The 22737-nt window shown below is 36.0% G+C and overlaps 1 protein-coding gene across 1 annotated transcript; it reads right to left on the bottom strand.

Moving 5' to 3' along the window:
• Positions 1-11398: 11398 nt before the first annotated feature.
• LOC101892809 (ornithine decarboxylase 1) lies at positions 11399-19611 on the bottom strand. Its single transcript, XM_020038304.2, has 8 exons — positions 19539-19611; positions 17228-17422; positions 16918-17167; positions 16719-16842; positions 14497-14670; positions 14183-14428; positions 11761-11829; positions 11399-11700 (listed from the first exon to the last, which is right to left on the bottom strand). Exons 2-8 carry the CDS (start codon positions 17400-17402, stop codon positions 11494-11496), a joined length of 1245 nt encoding a protein of 414 aa, XP_019893863.2. The 5' UTR covers positions 17403-17422; positions 19539-19611; the 3' UTR covers positions 11399-11493.
• Between the last annotated feature and the right edge of the window lie 3126 nt (positions 19612-22737).

Below are 22737 nucleotides of genomic sequence, written 5' to 3'. Positions count from 1 at the left end.
CAAATCGACAAAAAAAAACTTTCAAATATTCGATGACTGACTTAAAATCCACCATGCAAGATAACTTACAAAAATTTTTAATTGATTTGAGGTGTGTGTCATTGAATGAATGACCCTGTGTGGCAGCAGCATCATCATCGGCACTAGCATCGCCATTCTCATTGTCAAATGCACTGTCACAGACACACTTCAGTTGTTATTGTGTTGTTGTTTTTGTTTCTGGTTGATAGACAACAATAAAACGCAAAATGTGAACGATTGTGATGATGGTTACTTGGTCTGACGTTGGGTATGAGTTCGTGTCATCGACATCGTCACGACAATCGCACGCCATGCCGTGGCCTTTAAAAAGGTGGTATTGTCATTGTCCTTCTGTCTGTCTGTCTGTCTGATTCCCAATGAATTTGCAATGAAATTGAACACCCCTTTTTGTGGCCAATAATGGATGTTGGAAAACGTCAATAACGGTCACAAATTTCCTGCTATCTATTACACCTAAACAAAAAAAAAAAAAAAAACTCAATGAATGCTTGCCGGCAGTGTCGAATTGTATTGGTGGTGGTGGCTAATAAAATTAAGATTTGATTGTATTTGCAATGCAATTTCCTAGTACGGCATATGGAAAAATTTTCAGTCAAAATATATCACAATAGAATCAATGATTTTCTTTAGCAACCTTGTTATACAAGAAATTGCAGTCTTATGATACTACTGTCCAGCGATTTTTTTTCTGCGGTCCAACGATTTTTCTATATGAAAAAAGTGCATTCCTGTGATTTTTTTCTATGGAAAAATTAAGTCCTGTGGTCCTGCGATCTCTTTCTATACGGACCAGTTCTCCGGACGTACTATTTTCTATAGAAAAAGATAATTTTTTGATAGAAAACAATGCATATAGAGAATAATGCAGTGCTTTTGTTGTGCTTTTTATACCGTCCACCATACTATGTAGGGTATATTAATTTTGTCATTCCGTTTGTAACTCCTCGAAATACTCATGTCAGACCCAACAAAGTATATATATTCTTGATCAGCGTAAAATTCTAAGACGATTTAGCCATGTCCGTCTGTCTGTCAGTCTGTCTGTCTGTCTGTCTGTTTTAATCACGCTATCTTTCGAACAAATTGAGATAGAAGGCTAAAATTTTGCACATATGTATATTTTGCCAGTAGGCAGGTTAAGTTCGTAAATGGGCCATGTAGGTCCAAGTTATCATATAGCCCCCATATAACGGTACCTCCCGATATTCGGTATTTTGATGATTTTAGCGACATTATTCACCCGAATTGTTTCAAATTTGGCATTTGAAGTTCGTACTGGATACTACAGCGTAAGACAGAAAATTATCTGTGCAGGTCCACGTCTTCGTGTAGCCCCCATATAACGGTACCCCCCATATTCGGTATTTTGATGATTTTAGTGACTTTGCTTACCGGAATCGTTTCGAATTTGGTATTTAAAGTTCGTAATGGATACTACATCCAAAGTCAAAAAATGAGCCATGTAGGTCCACGTCTTTATATAGTCCCCATATAACCGTACCCCCGATATTCGGTATTTTGACGATTTTAGCGACATTATTTAGCGGAATTGTTCCAAATTAGGTATTTGAAGTTCGTAATAGATACTGCAGCATAAAACAGAAAATGGGTCATGTAGGTCCACGTCTTCATATAGCCCCCATATACCGTACCCACCCCCCCGATATTCGGTATTTTGATGATTTTAGCACACTATTTACCGGGATTGTTTCAAATTTCGCATGTGAAGTTCGTATGGATACTTCAGCCCATGCCAGAAAATTGTCTGTGCAGGTCCACGTCTTCGTATAGCCCCCATATAACGGTACCCCCCATATTCGGTATTTTAATGATTTTAGCAACATTATATACAGATTTTTCTTCAAGTTTTGCATTTAAATAGTGTAATAACTTATGACAAAAGTTGCTTATGCAGGCCCACGTCGTCGTATAAGCATTCGCTATTCTTAAGATTTTAACAGAATTTTTAACGGATTTTATTTTTTGGAAAATGCCAAATTTGTACCAAATGGTGGAGGGTATTAAAAGTTCGGCCCGGCCGAACTTACAGCTTTTTTACTTGTTAAACCCTACAATACATTGTGGTATAGGGTTTTTATTTTCTTTTTCTAAATTTCTTTTTAAAACTCAGAGGGAAAGGAAATAGACCCATAGTTTCTCTTGATCTCCATATAATCACATTCTCGATTGTTGCATGTCCGTCCGTTCCTACGTCTGTAATAGAAAAATTTTTACCTTTTACACCAAAAGGACTTCAGATTCGTTAATTTTGAAGTATACCGAGGAGTATAGTAGTTTAACCATTTCATAATGGACCCACATCCCATTTTTCAGTCCAAAACCATTTCAACGTTTCCATATCTATTTCTTCACCCAATACCAAAATTAGTAACATTTAGTAGGCATATCCAAAACAATCTACATCTCTTCATCCTAGACACCAACAGTGATCCAAAATTAAATCCATTTAGTACTTTTCGAATAATTATAGTAGATATTTGCAAAACCACCAACAGATATCAAGAGAAACCTTAATATCAAAATTCAAGATTCCAGCTCTATCCCTTTTCCCAATACCCAATTTAATACTTTTTTAACAATTATATTATACATTCCCTCAACCACCTCCGTATGTCCAGGCTACAAGATCCTAATACAAAATTTAGTACATTTTAGTACTTTTTGTACAGTTAAGTGCTCATTTTTCTCAAAACAATCTAAACCTCAGATACCAACAAAGACCTCAATATAAAATTTGAGGTTTCCAGCCCTGTCCCTTCACCGAATACCCAATTCAGTACCATTTAGTACTTTTCGTTGAATTTGAGTATTCATTTGCAAAACCGTTTCATATCTCAATCCTAGGCACCAACAGTTTTCGTACATAGATACCACCAGTAATTTAAATATCAACTTTCGGAATTTTATTTTTAGAACTTCACCAAATACCAAATATAGTATCATTAAGCATTTTCGTACAATTATAGTACACATCCAGATACTATTTCTTTACCTAATACTCAATTTAGTACCATTTAGTACTTTTCGTACATAGATACCACCAGTAATTTAAATATCAACATTCGGAATTTTATCTTTAGCACTTCACCAAATACCAATTATAGTATTATTCAGAACTTGGTATGTGCATAATTAGAAGGAAATCGAACATTTTTATCCAATTCTATGCGAAATCATAAATTTGTGGGTGAGGTACCAGAAGGGGTTGGCAGATATATTTTATCTTCACAACAGATCTTGCTTCAGCAAACATATTTGGATGTGTGAAATTTGAAGAGAGTTGAATGCTTTTATCGCTTTCTTTGAGCGTTTTGTTTTTCAAAATTTTGAACCTTATGTGGAGGAAGTACCGGGAGAAATGGGCCGATCTCTCCCATCTTTATAACTGATTTTGTGTTGATGGAAATATTGTGATGTACCAAGCCTGAATGGAATTGGATGTTAATTTCGCGTTGTATGACCTCGATGTATACTCAAATTTTGACACTTTTGTGGTGAATGTACCAGACGGAGTTAACCGATATATTCCATCTTCACACTAGACCTTGGGTTAATACAAATATTGTGATGTGTGCAATTTGGAGAAAACTGGATGCTTATTACGGATTTTATGATCGTTTTGGTTATTCAAACTTTGACCCTTTGTGAGGCAGGTACCAGAAGGAATGGTCTTATATCTACCATCTTTATATCAGATCTTGTGTTGATGGAAATATTGAGATGTAGCAAATATGAATGGAATCGGATGTAAATTTCGTGTTTTATGATCTTCATGAATATTCAAAATTTTGACTCGTTGTGGGGGAGGTCCCAAAAGGAGTGGACCGAAATATTCCATCTTCACACTTGACCTTGGGTAAATACAAATATGGTGATGTGTGGCATTTGAAGGCAACCGAACACATAGATCAAATTTGATAAGAGTAGTAATTATTCAAAATTTTGACCTTTTGTGGGGGAGGTTCTTGATGGAGTGGACCGATATTGTCCATTTTCGCACCTAACCTAGCACTGATGCAAATATTAGAATTTACAAAGTTGGAGCATAATTGGATTATGTTTTCTATTTCTGTGCCGTAAATAATTTTCTTTGAAAATATTGACATTTTGTATGGGAGTTAAGTTTGGATCAAATCGGATACTTACTTCGAGAGTTATCGTCCGCACCAGCCAGACAGACAGACGGACGGACATCGTTAGATCGACTCCAAATGCCCTGCAACGGATTTGGTCCAAAGAGACCTAGGGTCTAAAACCGTTATTTCGATGAGGCACGTTTTGGTCGTATCAAATGGTATATGCCTTAGCCTTATGGGTAAGGGGGATAAAAAGGTTCATAGTTGGTCAGATCATTTCACATAAGTTTCCAATATAGTGTATCATATAGTCGGCCCGCCCGACTTTTGGCCTTTCTTTACTGGTTTTATCATAGAATAAATATAGTTTTGTGTTCTTTGTATTTCTAAGTATTTCTGAAGTCCAGGTGATATTTTAAAGAGGACTTACGGCACAAGTGACATAAAATACTAATGGCCACCAGGAACACTAATCCCCGTGGTCGTAATTTTAACACAACGTAATAAAGAACGGCCTATTTTTCCCCTTGCATTCAAAATACACAAACAAAATGTTCACTTTCAACATCTGTGATAAATTATCACGTGCCTTGCAAAATTATTGAAGGCAGTGTTCGAACGTGAGCCCAAACAATGGAGTCACTCCCAACAATTGACCAGGACAACAAGTCCACTCTAATTGTTGGATTGTGAAAAATAATTTCAAACACAAAAGGTCACGAATGAAATAAAATTAAATTTGTTTATGATCATCGTTATTGTGTTTGAATGGTTTCTCATTCCCTCTCACCTCTGCACCACGGGTCATTTGAACAGCCACAACAACAACGACAACATAATGATGATGCTCACTTAATGTTAAGGACAAAATGGGCACACACAAGCACTCACACACGCACGCACACCACAATAACGCACCGAAATATTTGAAATTGAATTTAATTGAATTGCATAATGACACCCCTCGAACAGCCTCTCATTCTCTGGCACTTCATCGCTTCTCAAAATGATAATGTTGTCTTGATTGATAAATCCCCGCCTCCTCTGTGCCGCGAACGACCTTCAATAATCATCAATGTGGCAAAATTTAAATTTACGATGCATAATATTTGCCATTGTAAATTATTTTAATGTATTCAGACATACCTCTCAAACAAACGAACGACCGACCGCCCGTCCACTTCATTTCGCAGGACGACACTGACAAACATATCAATTACACACTTTATTGGAAATTACCATCACCACTTTTAGGAAGCTACGGACGGTCGCCAAAGGGCGAGAATATTTGTTCCGGTTATTGAAATCGAAATGAAAATGAAATTATTAATAAAATGTTAATTTTCCAGTTCAACTGATATTTAATGCCAGTCCTGTGTGAAGTGTCAATAATACTCATATGTGTGTATGCGATGTTTGGGTGTGTGTGTGTGTGTTTGTGGTATATGCAAGGCATGTTATTGGCCTTTGACATGAGTGCATAGAATGTCATGTATTTCATTGAAGGCATTTAAGGGTGGATATTCTAAACACTAGCATTATTTCTCAAGTATTGTAAAGACCAAGAAGACTTCTTGTGAACAAATCAAAAATTATTCTTCTGTAGAAATTTAGAAAATGCCATCTTCTTAGAAGCTCAACTCGAAAGAGTAAAATTATCAAATATCAGCATTTTTGTTTTATGGGCAGACATACTCCTTGTTGTAATATATGAAGAAAAAAGTATCGTTTATTTTTATATGACTCCCATATTAAAAAAAAAAAAAAAAAACGTAAACAAGTAAGCAAAGGCTATGGTCGTGCGGGGACGACCATGTGATACCCTACAACACTACAATGTATTAAAAGCCTCCTTATGTCCAAATCCATTTTCGAAGATTTCGCTTTGAAATTATATCACGGAGCTCTGCCCAGATATTACCCTTAGCATTTTTACCAGGGACATTTGCCCAATATTTACGCACTCCGTCGTGCTGTTAGTTGTTGTGGTTTATATAAAATATAGAATATAATCCAATGGTCATCCAAAATGCAAGAATTCTTCCCTGTCCTTAACTCTCTTCTTAGGCGTGTCGATTGGCTTCAATTTTGTGATCAGGAATTTTTTCTGTTTTTGGTTCATTTGAACCCCTAAATATCTTGCGATCGTCTTCAAAATCAAGAAGCCGCTATGCATCTACAAATTTAGACCCATATATATGATTTCCTTGACTACGATATTTGGCTATATTCATCAACGAAATCAGCATAAAAAGCCAGAAGTTCGCTTTTTGTGTATTTCGGATATCGCTTGTAAGTAATGTTGGTATTTTTTGCACACAAAAGTAGTGGTCCATTCTAACCGCTGTCCTAAACCCTAACTACATGCGAGATTTCGAGTCATTTGGTTTCTATTTGCGATTTGATAACGGATGCAAAATCAGGAACCTTTTTAGTGATTGGTCCATTTCAACCCCTAAATATATTGCGGTCATCCTTGAAAACAATGGCTCTCCTGAGTCTAACCCTACCCTTGTGAAAATTTTCGTGAAGATCGGACGATAATTGCAATCTGTATATAATAACCCCAGCCCGTGTTGTAAACTGAAAAATTGTACAAAATATAAACTTCAATATTATAAGTCCAATTGAAAAAATCGCTGCGATAAAAATATGAAAAAATAAAAAAATGTCACAAAATTCTACAAAATCTATAATAACACCATTATTGGCACATTTCTATGCGATTTTTTTAAATTTTATTCTCTTATGTTAAGAGGGCATTCTGAATTGACAAAATTTGTCAAAATTGGTTCAGCCATTCTTGAGATATATGCATTCTTGCTAACATCCCCTTCTATTGTATATTTACATTGTATATATTTCTCGATATATATCAGATATATTTGCTAGCGGCATCTACGTAAGGGTCAGAATTGACCTCTTCATCTATTGTGATTTCGCCGGGATTAAAAATATTCGCGGTTTAATGAAAAATTTGACTTTTATTTAACACAAATGCTATGGTCTGTTTCACCCACTAAATATTACCCGATGACCATCAAAATTCGAAGACTTCTGGTCAGCCCTAAGATCTAGCCCCATGCTAACTTCCGCGTCGATTGGTCTAAAACGGCTACCTGTAGAGCAACTGCAAAATCAGGAAATTTTTCAGTATTTGGTCCATTTTAACCCCTAAATATTATGCGATCATCTCCAAAAGCAAATTTTCTGGCCCAGACCCCACCTCCATTCTAAATTTAGTGAAGATCGGGCCAAAATTGCGACCTGTAGAGTGATTACAAATTAACATGGACAGACGGACGGACGGACATACATAGCTAGATCGACTCAGCTCGGCGAGCTAGGGAGATCCATATATACTTTCCTATGTGGGAAACCAATATTTCGAGGTGTTACATAATTTTTGGCCCAATCAAACTTATAATACCCCCAACACATAGTGTTGTAGGGTATAAAAAGCAGCTAAGTTCGGTTATAAGGGGACTGTACGAAGACATGATAGGCTGTAGTGCCCATTACGAAATTTGTTACAATTACGGTGAATAATGTTGCTGAAATCACCAAAATACCGACTATCGGGAGGTATCGTTACAAGGGGGCTATACGAAGACGTCATAGGGGGCTATACGAATTATTGTCATAGGCTCTAGTACCCATTACGAACTTTAAATATGAAATTTGAAATAATTCAGGAAAATAATGTCGCTAAAATCATGAAAATACCGAAGTACCGTTATATGGAGGCTATACGAAAACGTGGACCTACATGGTCCATTTACGAATTTAACCTGCCTACTGGTAAACTATGCTTGTATGCAAAATCTTATCCTTCTATCTCAATTAATTTGAAAGATAGCGTGATTACAAAAGACAGACGGACAGAAAGACAAACGGACATCGCAAGAACGTCTTAGAATTTTACGCTGATCCAGAATATATGTACTTTGTATGGTCTATTATGAATATTTCGAGGAGTTACAAACGGAATGACGAAGCTAATATACCCTCCATACTGTGGTGGGGGGATAAAAAAACATATTTAACCTAAAATCGGGAGAATTGGTCTGTTCGCAGCAGATATGTGTATAACGTCAGAATATGGTTTGATCTTAATTTGCTCATCTTCCGATGCATACAATTGAATTAAACCACGGAATCCTATCAGTTCATTTGTAATTTATATTTCTTCAGAAAGGGTGGACCAATGTATCCAATCTTCACATTAGATATAATATGAGCAGAAATAATATGCTGTGCTAATTTTAAAGAAAACAGTTTGAAAAGTATCAGTCGTTATTGCCGTATACATCGGTATACAGGGTGAGATAAAAGAACTGCAACAAAGTCGAACACCATAGTTTTTACTTTTTTTTTAATTTTATTGAATGAAAACAGAAAATTTTAGGAAATAGCATCAAATTTTAGAATAAATCTAAATTTGTTCGAATTGGTCACCTTTGGTACGAATTATGGCCTTCAAACGGCAAGTGAAACTGGCACACACTGTCCGAATCTCTGCGGTATTTTGGCCCATTCCCGGCGAAGCCCTTGCTTGAGTTGATCGACTTGATTGGTATTTTTATTCCCAACCTTGATTTCCAAAATTCTCCAGACACAATAGTCCAACGGATTGGTATACGGAGATTTTGGTGGCCATTGTGCGCTGGAAATGAAGCGAGGAACCTCATTTTGTAACCATTCTTGGATGGCGCGTGCTGAGTCTTGTTGGAATGTCCGGGGTCTGCGGCCAAAATTTTTAGGTGCCCAAGCCTTTTTTAAATACGAGCGGAGAGCGACAATCGGCTGTTATGGCGGCCCACACCATCACCCTGGCCGGCGCTTGAGTTCTGGTGGCCAACCGAAGGTGCACATTTTCAGCTGACTTCTTTGGCAAGTAAAGACGATCATTTTGTTTGTTCACAAACTGCTGGATTAAGAATGTTTTCTCATAGGAGAAAACCAAATTCGTCAGTTCACCACTTTCGGCCAAGCGAAACAACTCTTTAGCTCTTTTGAGTCTATTTTCTTTCTGTTGCGGTGTAAGTTCTTGCACATTTTAATAGCTTTACCCCGAGCTCATTTTTCAATATTTGCAGAGTGGAAAATTGCGATATGTTCCGCTCACGAGTCATTTTTCGGCAACTGCGACGTGGGTTTCGATCAAGTTATAAAAATGCTTAACATAAATGCAGATCTACATATATCTCTAACATTATGTATATATCAGCCTTTATAGCCTAACTTCGGTCGTGTGCGCTAAAATTTGTCAAATTTGGGTATAAATTACGCATTTGGTGCACAATAGGAGCTATATTTAAATCTGGTTTAATTGACACCAATTTCATTAGGATTCGTCTTTTTTCATTGCAATCGAAAATGTGATTTGCTTACAAAAATACTTTGACAGACGGACGGACATGCATATGACGCGTCAGAATGTGATTCTATGAAGATCATCAAGTCAAGCTATGGATTTATCTTTTTATGCCCTCCAGCATAGTATGGAGGATATATCAAGTTTGTTATTCCGTTTGTAACACCTCAAAATATATATTTTAGACCCCACAAAGTATGTATATTTTTGATCAGCATAAAATTCTATGTCAATTTAGCGATGTCCGTCCGTCTGCCCGTCTGTGGAAATCACTCTAGCTTCCGAACGAAATGAAGTAGATTGATAAAATTTTACTCAAATGTATATTATGTCTGCAGAACTTTCGGTATTGAAAATGGACCATGTAGGTCCACGTTTTCGTATAGCCCCCATATAACAGTACCTCCCGATATTCGGTATTTTGATGATTTTAGCGACATTATTTGCCGGAATTGTTTCAAATTTTGTATTTGAAGTTCGTAATGGATGCTACAGCCTATGACAGAAAATTTTCTGTGCAGGTCCACGTCTTCATGTAGCCCACACACAACGGCACCTCCCGATATTTGGTATTTTGATGATTTTAGCAACATTATTCAACGGAATTATTTCAAATTTGTTATTTGAAATTCGTAATGAATACTACAGCCTAAGACAAAAAATTGTCTGCGCAGGTCCACGTTTTATAACCACCATGGTACCTCACTATATTTGGTATTTTGATGAATTTAGCTACATTATAAACATATTTTTTTTCAAGTTTCTCATTTGAATATTGTAATAGCTTGTGACAAAAGTTGCCTATGCAGGTCCACGTCGTCTTATAGACTCTAACATAACGGCTACATTAGTTATTTTCTAGATTTTAACAGATTTTTTAACGGATTTTATTTTTTTGAAAATTGTTAAATTTGTAGCAAATGGTGGAGGGTTTCAAAGTTCGGCCGGGCCAGCTTTTTTACTTATTTTTCTAGTTTCGCATTTGAATACTGTAATGGCTTATGACAAAAGTTGCTATGCAGGTCCACGTGGTTGTATAGACTCTAACATAACGGCTACATTTGGTATTTTTATTTAAATAAAATTTTTAATGGATTTTATTTTTTTTGAAAATTGCCAAATTCGTTCCAAATTGTAAAGGGTATTCAAAGTTCGGTCAGGCCTTACTTACAGCTTGTTTTTCTTTTTGTTTAAATTTTGCCGCTCCTAATATATATGCATTTTGTGGGGCTCATATCTTGTAACAGTATAAAGTTTTGATTCCCCTTTTGAAAAATAGTATATAAATTGTTTTAAACGACTTTTATTGGAGTTATAAAAACAGAATACAATTATTATTTTGACTTGACTTTTACAAATGTGCGCCGAAATCTATCCTCCTTATTATCGTGTATTGTAATTTTATCGAAATACAAAACACTATTTCGACCATAACCATTAAAACGTGTTGTTAGCGGTATGCTGTAGGCACCCATATTGGGGAATATCAAGAAATCTCCACACTCCAAATTGGGTAATTCCAGACTGTCACCAACCTGTATAATAAGTGATTTAAGTTCCAAATTCGTATATTTTATGTTGATTTTACAAATGCGAGATCATACCTTATCAAGGGGATCACAAGTGGGACCCCACAATATCGTTTTGTATGTTGGCATTACAACAGCTTCCTCTCCATCCTAGGAAGGTGAATAAGTGATCGTTATGATAATATAGATTTCAATACAGAGTGGTTTGAAAAATTATATCTTCGTAGAGAGGAATTCTTAAGGTTCCAACTTTGCTAAGGCCATAAAAGTGCGTTCACATACATTCAAATCATTTCGAGGGTTAATTATCACTCTTAACCCGTCTAAAGATTTCGTATGTAAACGCGCTATAAAAACAATCAAAATTAAAGTCTATAGAAACATAGACTGGGTTTCTAAGGTTTTATTATTGCTTTGAAAATTTCCATTATAATGTTTTTGTATAAATTTAAACACCCGGATATGAAGTAATGCGCATGCTTCTAAATTTCTCCTCGACATTATCCTCCGTTAAGATGGTTCTATCAAAATATATAATATTTGGCGATCCAAACCCATTGAAACGTGTCGACAGCGGTAAGCTATAGGCACCCATATTGGGGAAAATCAAGAAATCTCCACACTTCAAATCGGGCAAATCGAGATTTTCTCCAACCTACAACAACACGATGACAACTTTGGGGACATCATACATATTTAAGTTGTATATATTTACCTTGTCCAAAGAGTCTCCAGTTGGACCCCACAAAATTGAATTAAACGTTGGCGTAATATTTTTGTTATCCTGAAAAGATGTTCAGTTTTGTATTGATAAAAAGTATTGGAGAAATTGTAATTCATGCCACTCTTCAATAGATAGGAGATAGGATCTTAGAGTGCAGGTGTAAGATATTTCACGCATATATTGTCGAATGCATTCTATATACTTTTAGAAAGTTCCCTCCCTATATAACTTTTGGAAAATTATATTTTTATAGAATATCTTAAATATTTTATATCTTAAAGCCAGTTTTCACATCATGTTCGAATCATATGTAAAGTGACTTGGTAACATAATATTTTATGGCATATTTTTATGCGTCGCCCACAATTTTAAACTGAACAACAGGGTGAGATGAAAATACTGCAACCCAGAAATTGAAGTTTCTAAGCCACTCGTCCGACAGCTGTTAAAATTATTCCAGTGACAGCTCATTAGATTGTTTACAAGCGAACAAAAGCATTTTGTTGAGAATTTTCCAGAAAAAAGCTATATGTGATGGATTTCAAGTGCGATAGTGTGCTATGCTATGTTTGGCTGGAGAACCACAAGTGGCTATCGCTAGAGCACTCCACCACTTAAATGTGAATAAATCTTTTGTGTCTTGTACCATCACTCGTTACCGTGCTACTATTAGCGTAGCCCGACGTCAAGGAAGTTGACGGAAGAAATCAGCAATATCAGCAGGGATGGTTCGGAAAGTAAAGAAGCGACTTGATCGAAACTCGCGTAGCAGTGGCCGAAAAATGACTCATGAGCTGAACATATCGCAACCATTCGGTAAATATTGAAAAATGAGCTCGGGATAAAGCCATTGAAATTCCAAAAAGTGGAAGAACTTACACCGCAACAGAAAGAAATAGACTCAAAAGAGCCATAGAGTTGCTTCGTTTGGCCGAAAGTGGTGAACTGCCTCATGTGGTTTTCTCCGATGAGAAAACATTCATTGTCCAGCAGTTTGTAAACAAACTAAATGATCGTGTTTACTTGCCAAAGAGGTCAGCTGAAAATGTGCACCTTTGGTTGGCCACCAGAACTCAACCGCCACCCAAGAATGGTCACAAAATGAGGTTCCTCGCTTCATTTCCAGCGCTCAATGGCCACCAAAATCACCGGATACCAATCCGTTGGACTATAGCGTCTGGAGTATTTTGGAAAGCAAGGTTGGCACTAAAAAAATACAAATGTGTCGATCATCTTAAGCAAGCGCATCGTCGGGAATGGGCTAAAATCCAAATTCAGTGGGTTTACCCATTTATATATAAACGTACTGTTGATCGTTCTCGGTAGAATTTGGCAAAGGTATTTCCGAGCTCTATAAGATATCTGGTACCAAATATCATTGTTGTCGAAAGCATATTACAAATTTGAGGAAGTTAAACAACAAATCGGATGAAACATATATATGGGAGCTATAGCTATATCTGAACCGATTTTCTCCAAATTCGATGTAATTGCTTCTAGACATTCGGCCGTATGTACAAAATATTGGCCACATGGGAGCTATAGCTATATCTGAACCGATTTTCACTAAATTTAATGTACTTACTTCTAGAGTTAATTCGGTCGGACATACCAAAATTCAGTTCATTTGGACTGATATTGGCTATTTGGTGCACAATTAACCCGAAATCGGTTAAGTATATGTATATTGGAGCTACATCCAAACCTAAACCGATCTTGATAAAATTACGAAGAGTTATTTCTGAGCTCTATAAGATATCAGGTACCTAAAATCATTGTTGTCGAAAACATATTTCTGAACCGATTTTCTCCGATTTCAATGTTCTTGCTTCTAGACTGAATTCGGTCGAATATGCCAAAATTCAGGTCATTTGGACTGATATTGTCCATTTGGTGCACAATTAACCCGAAATATGGGAGCTATATCTAAATCTGATCCGATTGTCACTAATTTAAATAGGATTCGTCCTTGGACCAAACAAATATTGTATGCAAAATTTCATCTCAATCGGCTAATAAATGCGACCTGCATTTTGTTCACAAGAATATATTGACGGACAGACAGGCGGACTGACATGCATAAATCGACTCAGAAAGTGATTCTATGAAAATCCTCAAAAGTAACTATGGGTCTATATCGCTTCCTTCTCCATGTTACAAACAACTGCACAAAGACATAATACCCTTACCACTATGTGGTGTAGGGTATAAGAAACATGGATGTATACGTAAACAATGATCAACACACGAACATTTTATATCATTTTAAACTTCTCCAAACAATTGGGATTAGGAAGTTGGATTTTGAAATAGAGTCGATTTTAAATGACTAGTCCAAATGGACAATAATATGATATGTACATTAGATTCGCAAAGAAATAGAACCCGAGTAAATTAAATCCAGTTTACTTACCAACAAATGTTGCACGACAACTTTATAATTTTCCGTCACGACATTGTTGAATGACACATAGACCCCATCATTCAAATAATAATGCTTGATTATGCCACCATCGCAAGATTTCGCCTCACGCTTCGAATGCACCTTACAAATCAAAGTGTAAGCCGACTCCACAAAATATCTTCCAGGCTCCGCAATGATGTTCACATTGTCCTCTGGGAAATTGCGTTCCAAAGAACGGCACACAATATTAGAGATCTAAGGAAAAATATTGCATATGAAATAAATTAGCAAAATAACCCCCCTTCTTCGACAGTTCTTCAAACCTTTTTGAATGTCACATTATCACTGCCCGGAAATCCCCCACCAATATCCAAGAGGGTCATATTGAATCCAAGTTTCGTACCAAAATCAAAAAGTATTTTCGATTCAGTTATTGCCCGATCATATGCTGGCAGCTCATTGCAACCGGTACCCACATGGAAACTAATACCAATTACCTACCAAAATAAGAAGAAGTAAATTACTTAAAATACTCATGACTACAGGATGAGATGAAAAACTGCAACCAATTTCAGACTGCTGTCATTTCTAAGCCACTCGTCCGACAGCTATTAAAATTATTCCAGTGACAGCTCATTATATTGTTTACAAGGGCACAAAAGCATTTTGGTGAGATTTTTCCAGAAAAAAAGTTATTCGTGATGGAATTCAAGCATGATAGTGTGATTTCTTTATGTTTAGCTTGAAAACCACAAGTGGCTATCGTTAGCATTTAAATGTGGCCATAATTCGTTCCAAAGGTGACCAATTCAAACAAATCTAAACTTATTTAAAATTTTATGCTATTTTCGACAATTTTTGCTTTCATTCAATAAAATTTGAAAACAAGTAAGCAATGACTATAGTCGTGCGGGGCCGCCTATAGTGTTGTAGTCGATTTTACAGCTAAAAATAATCCAATGGTCATCCAAAATGGTAGAATTCTTCCATGTCCCTAACTGGCGTGTCGATTGGCTTCAATTGTGTGCTCGGAAAAACATTTCTGTTTTTGGTTAATTTGAACCCCTGAATATTTTGCAATCATCTCCAAAAGCAAGAAGGCTCTCCGTACCTCCAAATTTAGACTCATCTATATGATTTGCTTGTCTACGATATTTGGCTATATTCGTCAACGAATTCAGCATAAAAAAGCCAGAAGTTCGCTTTTTGTGTATTTCGGATATCGCCTGTAAGTAATGCTGGTATTTTTTCACACAAAATTAGTGGTCCATTGTACCCGCTGTCCTAAACTCTAACTTTTTGTGAGATTTCATGTCCTTTGGTTTCTATTTGTGGCCTTTATAACGGCTGCAAAGTCAGGAAAATTTTTAGTTGTTGGTCCATTTCAACCCCTAATATATTGCTGAGATCTTTGAAAACAATAGGCCTAGCCCTTCTGAGCCCAACCCTACCCTTGTGAAAATTTTCGTGAGGATCGGACAATATTTGCAATACTTATATAATATCCCCAACCTGTGTTGTAAGGTGAAAAAATATTACAAAATATTATAAGTCAAATAGAAACAAATAGAAAAAATCGCATGCGATAAAAATATGACTGACATCCCCTTCCTTTGTATATACACATTGTATATATTTCGCTATATATAACCGATATATTTACTATCGGCATCTTCGTAACGGTCAGAATTGACTTGTTCGTCTATTTGTGATTTAGCCGGGATTAAAAATATTCGCGGTTTAATGTAAAATTTGACTTTTTTTAAAACAAATGTTGTGGCCTATTTCACCCACTAAATATTACCCGATGAGCCCTAAGCTCTAGCCGCATGCTAACTTCCGCTTTCATTGGTCTATAATTGCGACCTGTAGAACAACTGCGAAATCAGGAATTTTTTCAGTTTTTGGTCCATTTCAAACCCTAAATATTATGGGATCATCTCCAAAAGAAATATGGTTCTATTCTGACCCTAGCCCCACCAACATTCTAAATTTGGTGTAGATCGCGCCATTACTGCGACTTGTAGAGTGATTACAAATTAATATGGACAGACGGACAGATGAGCGGACGGACATACATAGCTAGATCGACTCAGCTCGGCGAGATAGGAAGATCCATATATACTTTCCTATGTGGGAAACCAATATTTCGAGGTGTTACATAATTTTTGGGCCAATCAAACTTATAATACCCCCAACACATAGTGTTGTAGGGTATAAAAATGTGAAAACTATGGCGTTTGTCTTTATTGCAGTTTTTTTATCTCACCCTGTATATTAGCCTTTATCAAATTAATTGACAATCTAAATGGCTTGTTTTTTTAAAGCCTTATAGTATGTTTACATTTGAGCCTTTTGGTGGATTACCCAATTCGATGAGTATTTATTTGAAATATATATAACGACGATTGACCATTTAAATCCACAGGGCTTACTGAATACGCAAAAATGTAAATGTACTACTAGTTCGTTTACAAAGGTTACGGTACTTACCAACTCAGTGCTACAGTTCGTTTCACAAACTCAGAATTTGGCCAGTACTCACCTTTAAATTTAATTCCTTGGCTAGTAACATTAAAGCCGGAGCCTCTGTCTTGACATTGCAACCAAATTTTTCACCAAAAGACAATTTGACATCGGTGGCATCGCAACGAATGCGTATTACCAAACTGTAGGACAAATGCAAAAAATATGATTTTCGAAAAATAAAAAAATAAAAAAGAGTCAAGGAATCGAACACCTACTTGGATTCCGGAAAATGCTGATGTAACTTCAGTATTTCATATTCTGAATCAACGATAGAGGTCATAACACCCTTCGCCTTGGCATAGGCCACATGTGTCAATGGCTTACACGGCTGGGCAAATATAATGCGTTCGGGATCAACATTCTCAGCCAGAACCAATTTTATTTCACCCATTGAGGCACAATCGAAATTGGCGCCCAAATCAGCTAAGGTTTTGAGAACCACCGGATCATCATTACACTTTACAGCTAAGGGGAAGAGATTAAGTTGGATATGACATGGAGATGTGTAATAATTGCATTGCTTACCATAATAGGGCTTAACTCGTGGCATCAGCTGATTCCATAGCTCATATTTCCTGCGAAGATCATTTAGGTCGCACACAAACAATGCCTCATCGGTGTCTTGCAAGCCTTGCTCTTCAATCACTTTTGGAATGTTGATTTTATTGTTATAGAATTCAATTCGGTTGCCTTTTATCATTTTTTGTTGTTATTGAGTTTCTGGCGAATTTTAAAGAATTATATAAGTAAAATACAAGTAAAAAAGCTGTAAGTTCGGCCGGGCCGAACTTTACGTGCCCACCACCATTTCAAACGAATTTGGCAATTTTCAAAAAATAAAATTCTTATAAAATCTTAAAAATACCGAATGTATTCGTTATATTAGTGTCTATACGACGACGTGGACCTGCATAGATAACTTTTGTCATAAGCCATTACAATATTCAAATGCGAGATTCGGTGAATAATGTAACTAAAATTATAAAATTAAAAAAATTCATTATATGGGGGCAATACGAAGACGTGGACCTACACAGACAATTTTCTGTCATAGGCTGTAGTATTCATTACGAACTTCAAAAAACAAATTTGAAACAATTCCGGTGATTACTGTCGCTAAAATCATAAATTTTCTGTCATAGGCTGTAGAATCTATTACGAGCTTCAAATACCAAATTTGAAATAATTTCGGTAAATAATGTCGTTAAAATCATGAAAATATCGAATATCGGGATATACCGTTATACCAAAACGTGGACCTGCAGGAAAAATTTTCCGTCATATGCTGTACAGGGTTGCCCATATTCGACGGACGGACGGCCATTTCGATGACTCTTTGTGCCCATTCCAATCTACAAGGCTTGTCCGCAGGCAACATTCTTTGCGTCAATTGAATTTTGTACGGCAACAAATGCAAATCAATGTGAATAATCCGTTGTAAAGTGGACCGAGCCATGCGCAACTGCTGAGAACGGCGTTTTTGGGATGTTCTTGGGGACCTCTCAACACTGGCTCGTACGTCAGCGATATTCTCGGCCGATCGCCTTGGTCGACTTTTATATGGCCCCTTCGGATTAGAAAGAGCCTTACCAGTCGAAAATTTTTCCTATAAACGCTTAATGGTGTTCTTAGAAGGCGCACTTCTCACATTTTTTAATGTTTTAAAAGCACGTTGAGTTTTCACAATTGACTTCTTCTGTTGAATGTAAATTTCAACTATTGTATTGGTGTATTGGTTCATGGTAAAAATCTGCTTTGACTGACGCTTCAAACGCGGTATGTCATTAAGCGATGTCACATCTCTGTCAAAAGTTATGGGGTAGGCATATGGATCCGTCGAATATGGGCAACGCTGTAGTATCTATTATGAATTTCAAAGACCAAATTTCAAACAATTCCGGTGAATAATGTCGCTCAAATCATCAAAATACTGAAAACAAGGAGGTAGCGTTATTTGGGGGCTATACGAAGAAGATGCTAACATTTTTGTCATAGGCTGTAGTACCTATTACGAACTTCAAATACGAAATTTTAAATAATTCTGGTAAATAATTTCGTTAATATTAAGAAAATACCGAATATCGGAAGGTACCGTTATATGAGGGTTATACGAAAGCGTGGACCTGCACGGGTAATTTTCAATCATAGGATGTAGTTTCTATTACGAACTTTAAATACCAAATTTGAAACATTTTCGGTGAATAATGTCGCTTAAATCATCAATATACCGAAAAATATGGAGGTACCATTTTATGGTGGCTATACCAAAACGTGGTCCTACATGGCCCATTTTTAATACCAAAAGTCCTGCAGACATAACACACACTAAAGTAAAATTCTAAAAGTCTAAACCTACTTAATTTCGTTCGGAAGCTAGAGTGATTTTCACAGACGGGCAGACATACGGATATCGCTAAATCGACATATATATACTTTGTGGGGTCTAAAATGCATACTTCTTGGCGTTACAAGCGGAATGAAAAACTTAATATATCCTCCATACTATAGTGGAGGTATAATAAATTAGATGAATTACTATTTTGTTAATTGATCGACCCGATATCGATGAGCAGAGTCAATTTTAGTTGTGTGATTTCTTTACATGCTTTATTTTTTCAGATCATTTTCGTACATAAGATGTATAAAAATCACCAAATATAATAAATGCAAATGATTGATGCTTCAAAGGATTTTTGTACATCTGCTTTTACAGATTTAACTTCAAATTGAGTTCGCGTCAATTAAAAATAATATTTTTGCTGAATTGGGTTATTTTTATTTTTACAGTGTCATTTTACGCCGTTCATTAAAATAATAATCGAATTATTACACTTACTGCCAAATATATATAACGTAGATTCACACTCTGTTTTGCAATTTTAAACACTATTAATTTCAATTGGATTTGTTCTTTTCTAAACAACGTTCTAATTTTAAATTAATAATTTATTTGGGTTATTGGAACTCGCAACTAAGTGCTGTGTGTGTTAAGTTCACTGAAGCTATACTTCACTTAAATCGAAAACGACCCTATTTATATTTATCTATGGGATGATTTGTCATTATCAAATTGCATAATAAATATTTATCAGTTCCGCAATGGTAATATATAAATATTGATAAAAATTTAAATATTCGGAGTTTTTATTAGAAATTCACATTTTTCTGTGACTTAATTATAGTGTTAAATATGGGGGTTATTTAATTCAATATTTTTTTTTTTTTAGAAATTACATTACACCACATTGTGAGAAAGGAAAAAAATACAACTTGCTTTGACGTGGATGTGACGGACAGAAAAAAAATGGTGGGAACTGATTCGCCTGGAAAAGTTCTGTTAATCTGCTGTTGAAGATCATACAGCTCATGTACTCAGAGAATGTAACATCTAAAAAACTCAGTTTTTCAGATAAAAGGGCTGGACAACTAAAAGGTCAGACATCCGATATTTGAAAATGTCGATCTTTTGTGGCGGAGGTCGATATTCCCCATCTCCGAACTCGATCAAAATTTGATAATAATATAACGCTGTACCAAGTTTGGACCAAATCGGAAACTCCCTTCGAGAGTTATCGTAGCTAGATCGACTCCAAATGTACTGAAACGAACTTGGTCTAAAGAGACCAAGGGTCTAAAATCGTTATCTCGATGAGGTACGTTTTGGCCGTATCAAATGATATATACCCTTTCTAGCTAAATGGCTGAGGGTATTGAACAATTCAAGCCTAGAAAAGTGATCACAAACAAGTAAAAAAGTATCGGTGGGCTTTGCCAACAGATATATACCCTCAGCCAATGTTCGGTTATTTAACAATATTTTGACTTCTGTTACGATTCTTCAAACTCTTGACCCTCTATGGAGTGGGTTTTGAAAGAATGGGCCAATATTGTCAATTTGGTATCGGACATGAATAAATATGATATAAATATTGCGACGTGCCAGGTTTGGACCATATTGGTAAATTCATTCACTTTACATGAAAAATGTGATAATTTTTAGAAAATGGTAAAATTTGCGCGAAGTACCAGATATAGTCGACCGAAGTATTTCATTTTCATGCCTCACCGAATACAGATAAAAATATTGGTATGACCAAAATTATAAGAAAATCGAACATTTTTATCCAAATTATGGAAAATCAGAAATTCCATATCCCTCTCAGGTTTCGGGTTGAGAGTCATATATTTAGATATAGCAAGGTGTAAAAAAAGCTGACTTGTTTCGCAATATATGACAGATAAAAGTATTGGAAATTGTGACTCTTTGTTGGTGAGGTACTATAAGGGGTTCGCAGATATAAAGCATCTTCACTACAGATCTTGTGTTAGCAAAAATGTTTGTATGTGTGAAATTTGCAGAGAGTTTGATTTTTATTTCGCCTTCTTTCAGCTTTTTGTTTTTCATAGTCCTCAACTCTATGTGGGGGAGGTGCCAGAAGAAATGGTCCGATCTCTACTATCTTTATAACAGATCTTGTCTTGATGCAAACATTGACACGTAAATTGAATCTGATTTAATAATTGATGGAGTTAGCCGATATTGTTCATTTTCACACCGAAGCATTGATGGAAATATTACGAAGCATTAATGGAAATATTAGGATTTGCAAAGTTGGAGCAAAATCGGATTATCCTTTCCCTTTCAAAACAAACAAAATACTACGGTATCCCGAACAAACAAGCCACACTGTTCTATTAATAGACAAGGCACGGTCGACGAAGGGGTTTTTGTTGTAACAGACAAAACCAACTTACATGGTTATGCTACTTCGTTCAGGCTGAACGAAAGCATAACAAGTGGAGAAAGATGTAAATGTTTATAAGTGCGTTTGTAAGATTTAGAAGACTTTCTAAAAGAATTTTAGTTTTATATAATTCTTTGGTTCCTCTTCTATTGAGCTTACGATCTCGTCACTTGGGTAAAAAAATGTTTTTTGTCATAGAAGTTATTTTTAAAATAACTTCTGGGGAGAATATCCCAGACAAAAACAAGGGAACTGATGAGGATTGGTGGCTCTTTCCGAAACCTAGGTATTCCCTGCCTTACCCCCTGGTAAACATTACCATCGTTCTCCACTAATAAACAAACGTTGTTTTTATAAAAACAACAATAAAGGGATAAAGCCAGACCATTTTGCAACAACAAAAGTTCAGTAAAATATTTAATTTTTGATGATTTCCATCTTTTGTTGCGGAGGTACCGGAACGACTGGATAGATATTGCCCATCACCTAACTCGATCTAAGTTTGATAAAAATATTACGATGCACCAAGTCTGAACCAAATCGGATACTCCCTTCGAGATTTACTGTGCGCAACAGCCAGTCAGACAAACAGACGGACGGGCGGATATAGCTAGATGGACTCCAAATGTCTTCAAATTATATATACCCTCTCTAGCCAAATGGCTGAGGGTATAGAAAGTATCAATAATTCAAGCCTAGAAAAAATCACGAAAAACTAAAAAAGCCGAAAACTCAATATTTAAGGAATTATGGCCATTTTAAAATGTACAATTACTCATGCTTTAAAAAATGATCACAAATAATAGCTAAAACCGCCGAAAACTCAATATTTAAGGAGTTATGGCCATTTTAAAATATTCACACAATATATGGACACAAATAATAGCTAAAAACGCCGAAACTCAATATTTAAGGAGTTATTACCATTTTAAAATATTCAATAATTCATGCTCTAGAAAAGTGATCAGAAATAATAGCTAAAAGCGCAGAAAACTCACTATTTAAGGAGTTATGGCCATTTTAAAATATTCAATAATTCATGCCTAGAAAAGTGATCACAAATAATAAGTAAAAACGCCGTAAACTCAATATCTTAGCAGTTATGGTCATTTTAAAATATTCAATAATTCAATAATGATTTTGTGATTTCTTTATATTTGGCTGGAAAACCACAAGTGGTTATCGTTAGAGCACTCCAGCATTTAAATGTGAATAAATCTTTTGTGTCTCGTACCATAGTTCGTTACCGTGATACTGGTAGCGTAGCCTGACGTACGGAAGAAAATCGCA

Source organism: Musca domestica, unplaced genomic scaffold (genome assembly GCF_030504385.1).
Source record: "Musca domestica strain aabys unplaced genomic scaffold, Musca_domestica.polishedcontigs.V.1.1 17, whole genome shotgun sequence".
NCBI lineage: Eukaryota > Metazoa > Arthropoda > Insecta > Diptera > Muscidae > Musca > Musca domestica.
The sequence above is the reverse complement of the archived record's forward strand: the minus strand, read 5'-3'. Positions and strand labels throughout refer to the sequence as shown.

What these genes read in the sequence shown, in the direction of transcription:
- LOC101892809 (XM_020038304.2), bottom strand. Translation starts at nt 17,402, where the DNA reads ATGATAAAAGGCAACCGAATTGAATTCTATAACAATAAAATCAACATT. An exon ending in ATAATGTGACATTCAAAAAG is followed by an intron (nt 14,429 to 14,496) that starts GTTTGAAGAACT and finishes ATTTTTCCTTAG; the next exon opens with ATCTCTAATATTGTGTGCCG. An exon ending in CTGGAGACTCTTTGGACAAG is followed by an intron (nt 11,701 to 11,760) that starts GTAAATATATAC and finishes GTGTTGTTGTAG; the next exon opens with GTTGGAGAAAATCTCGATTT.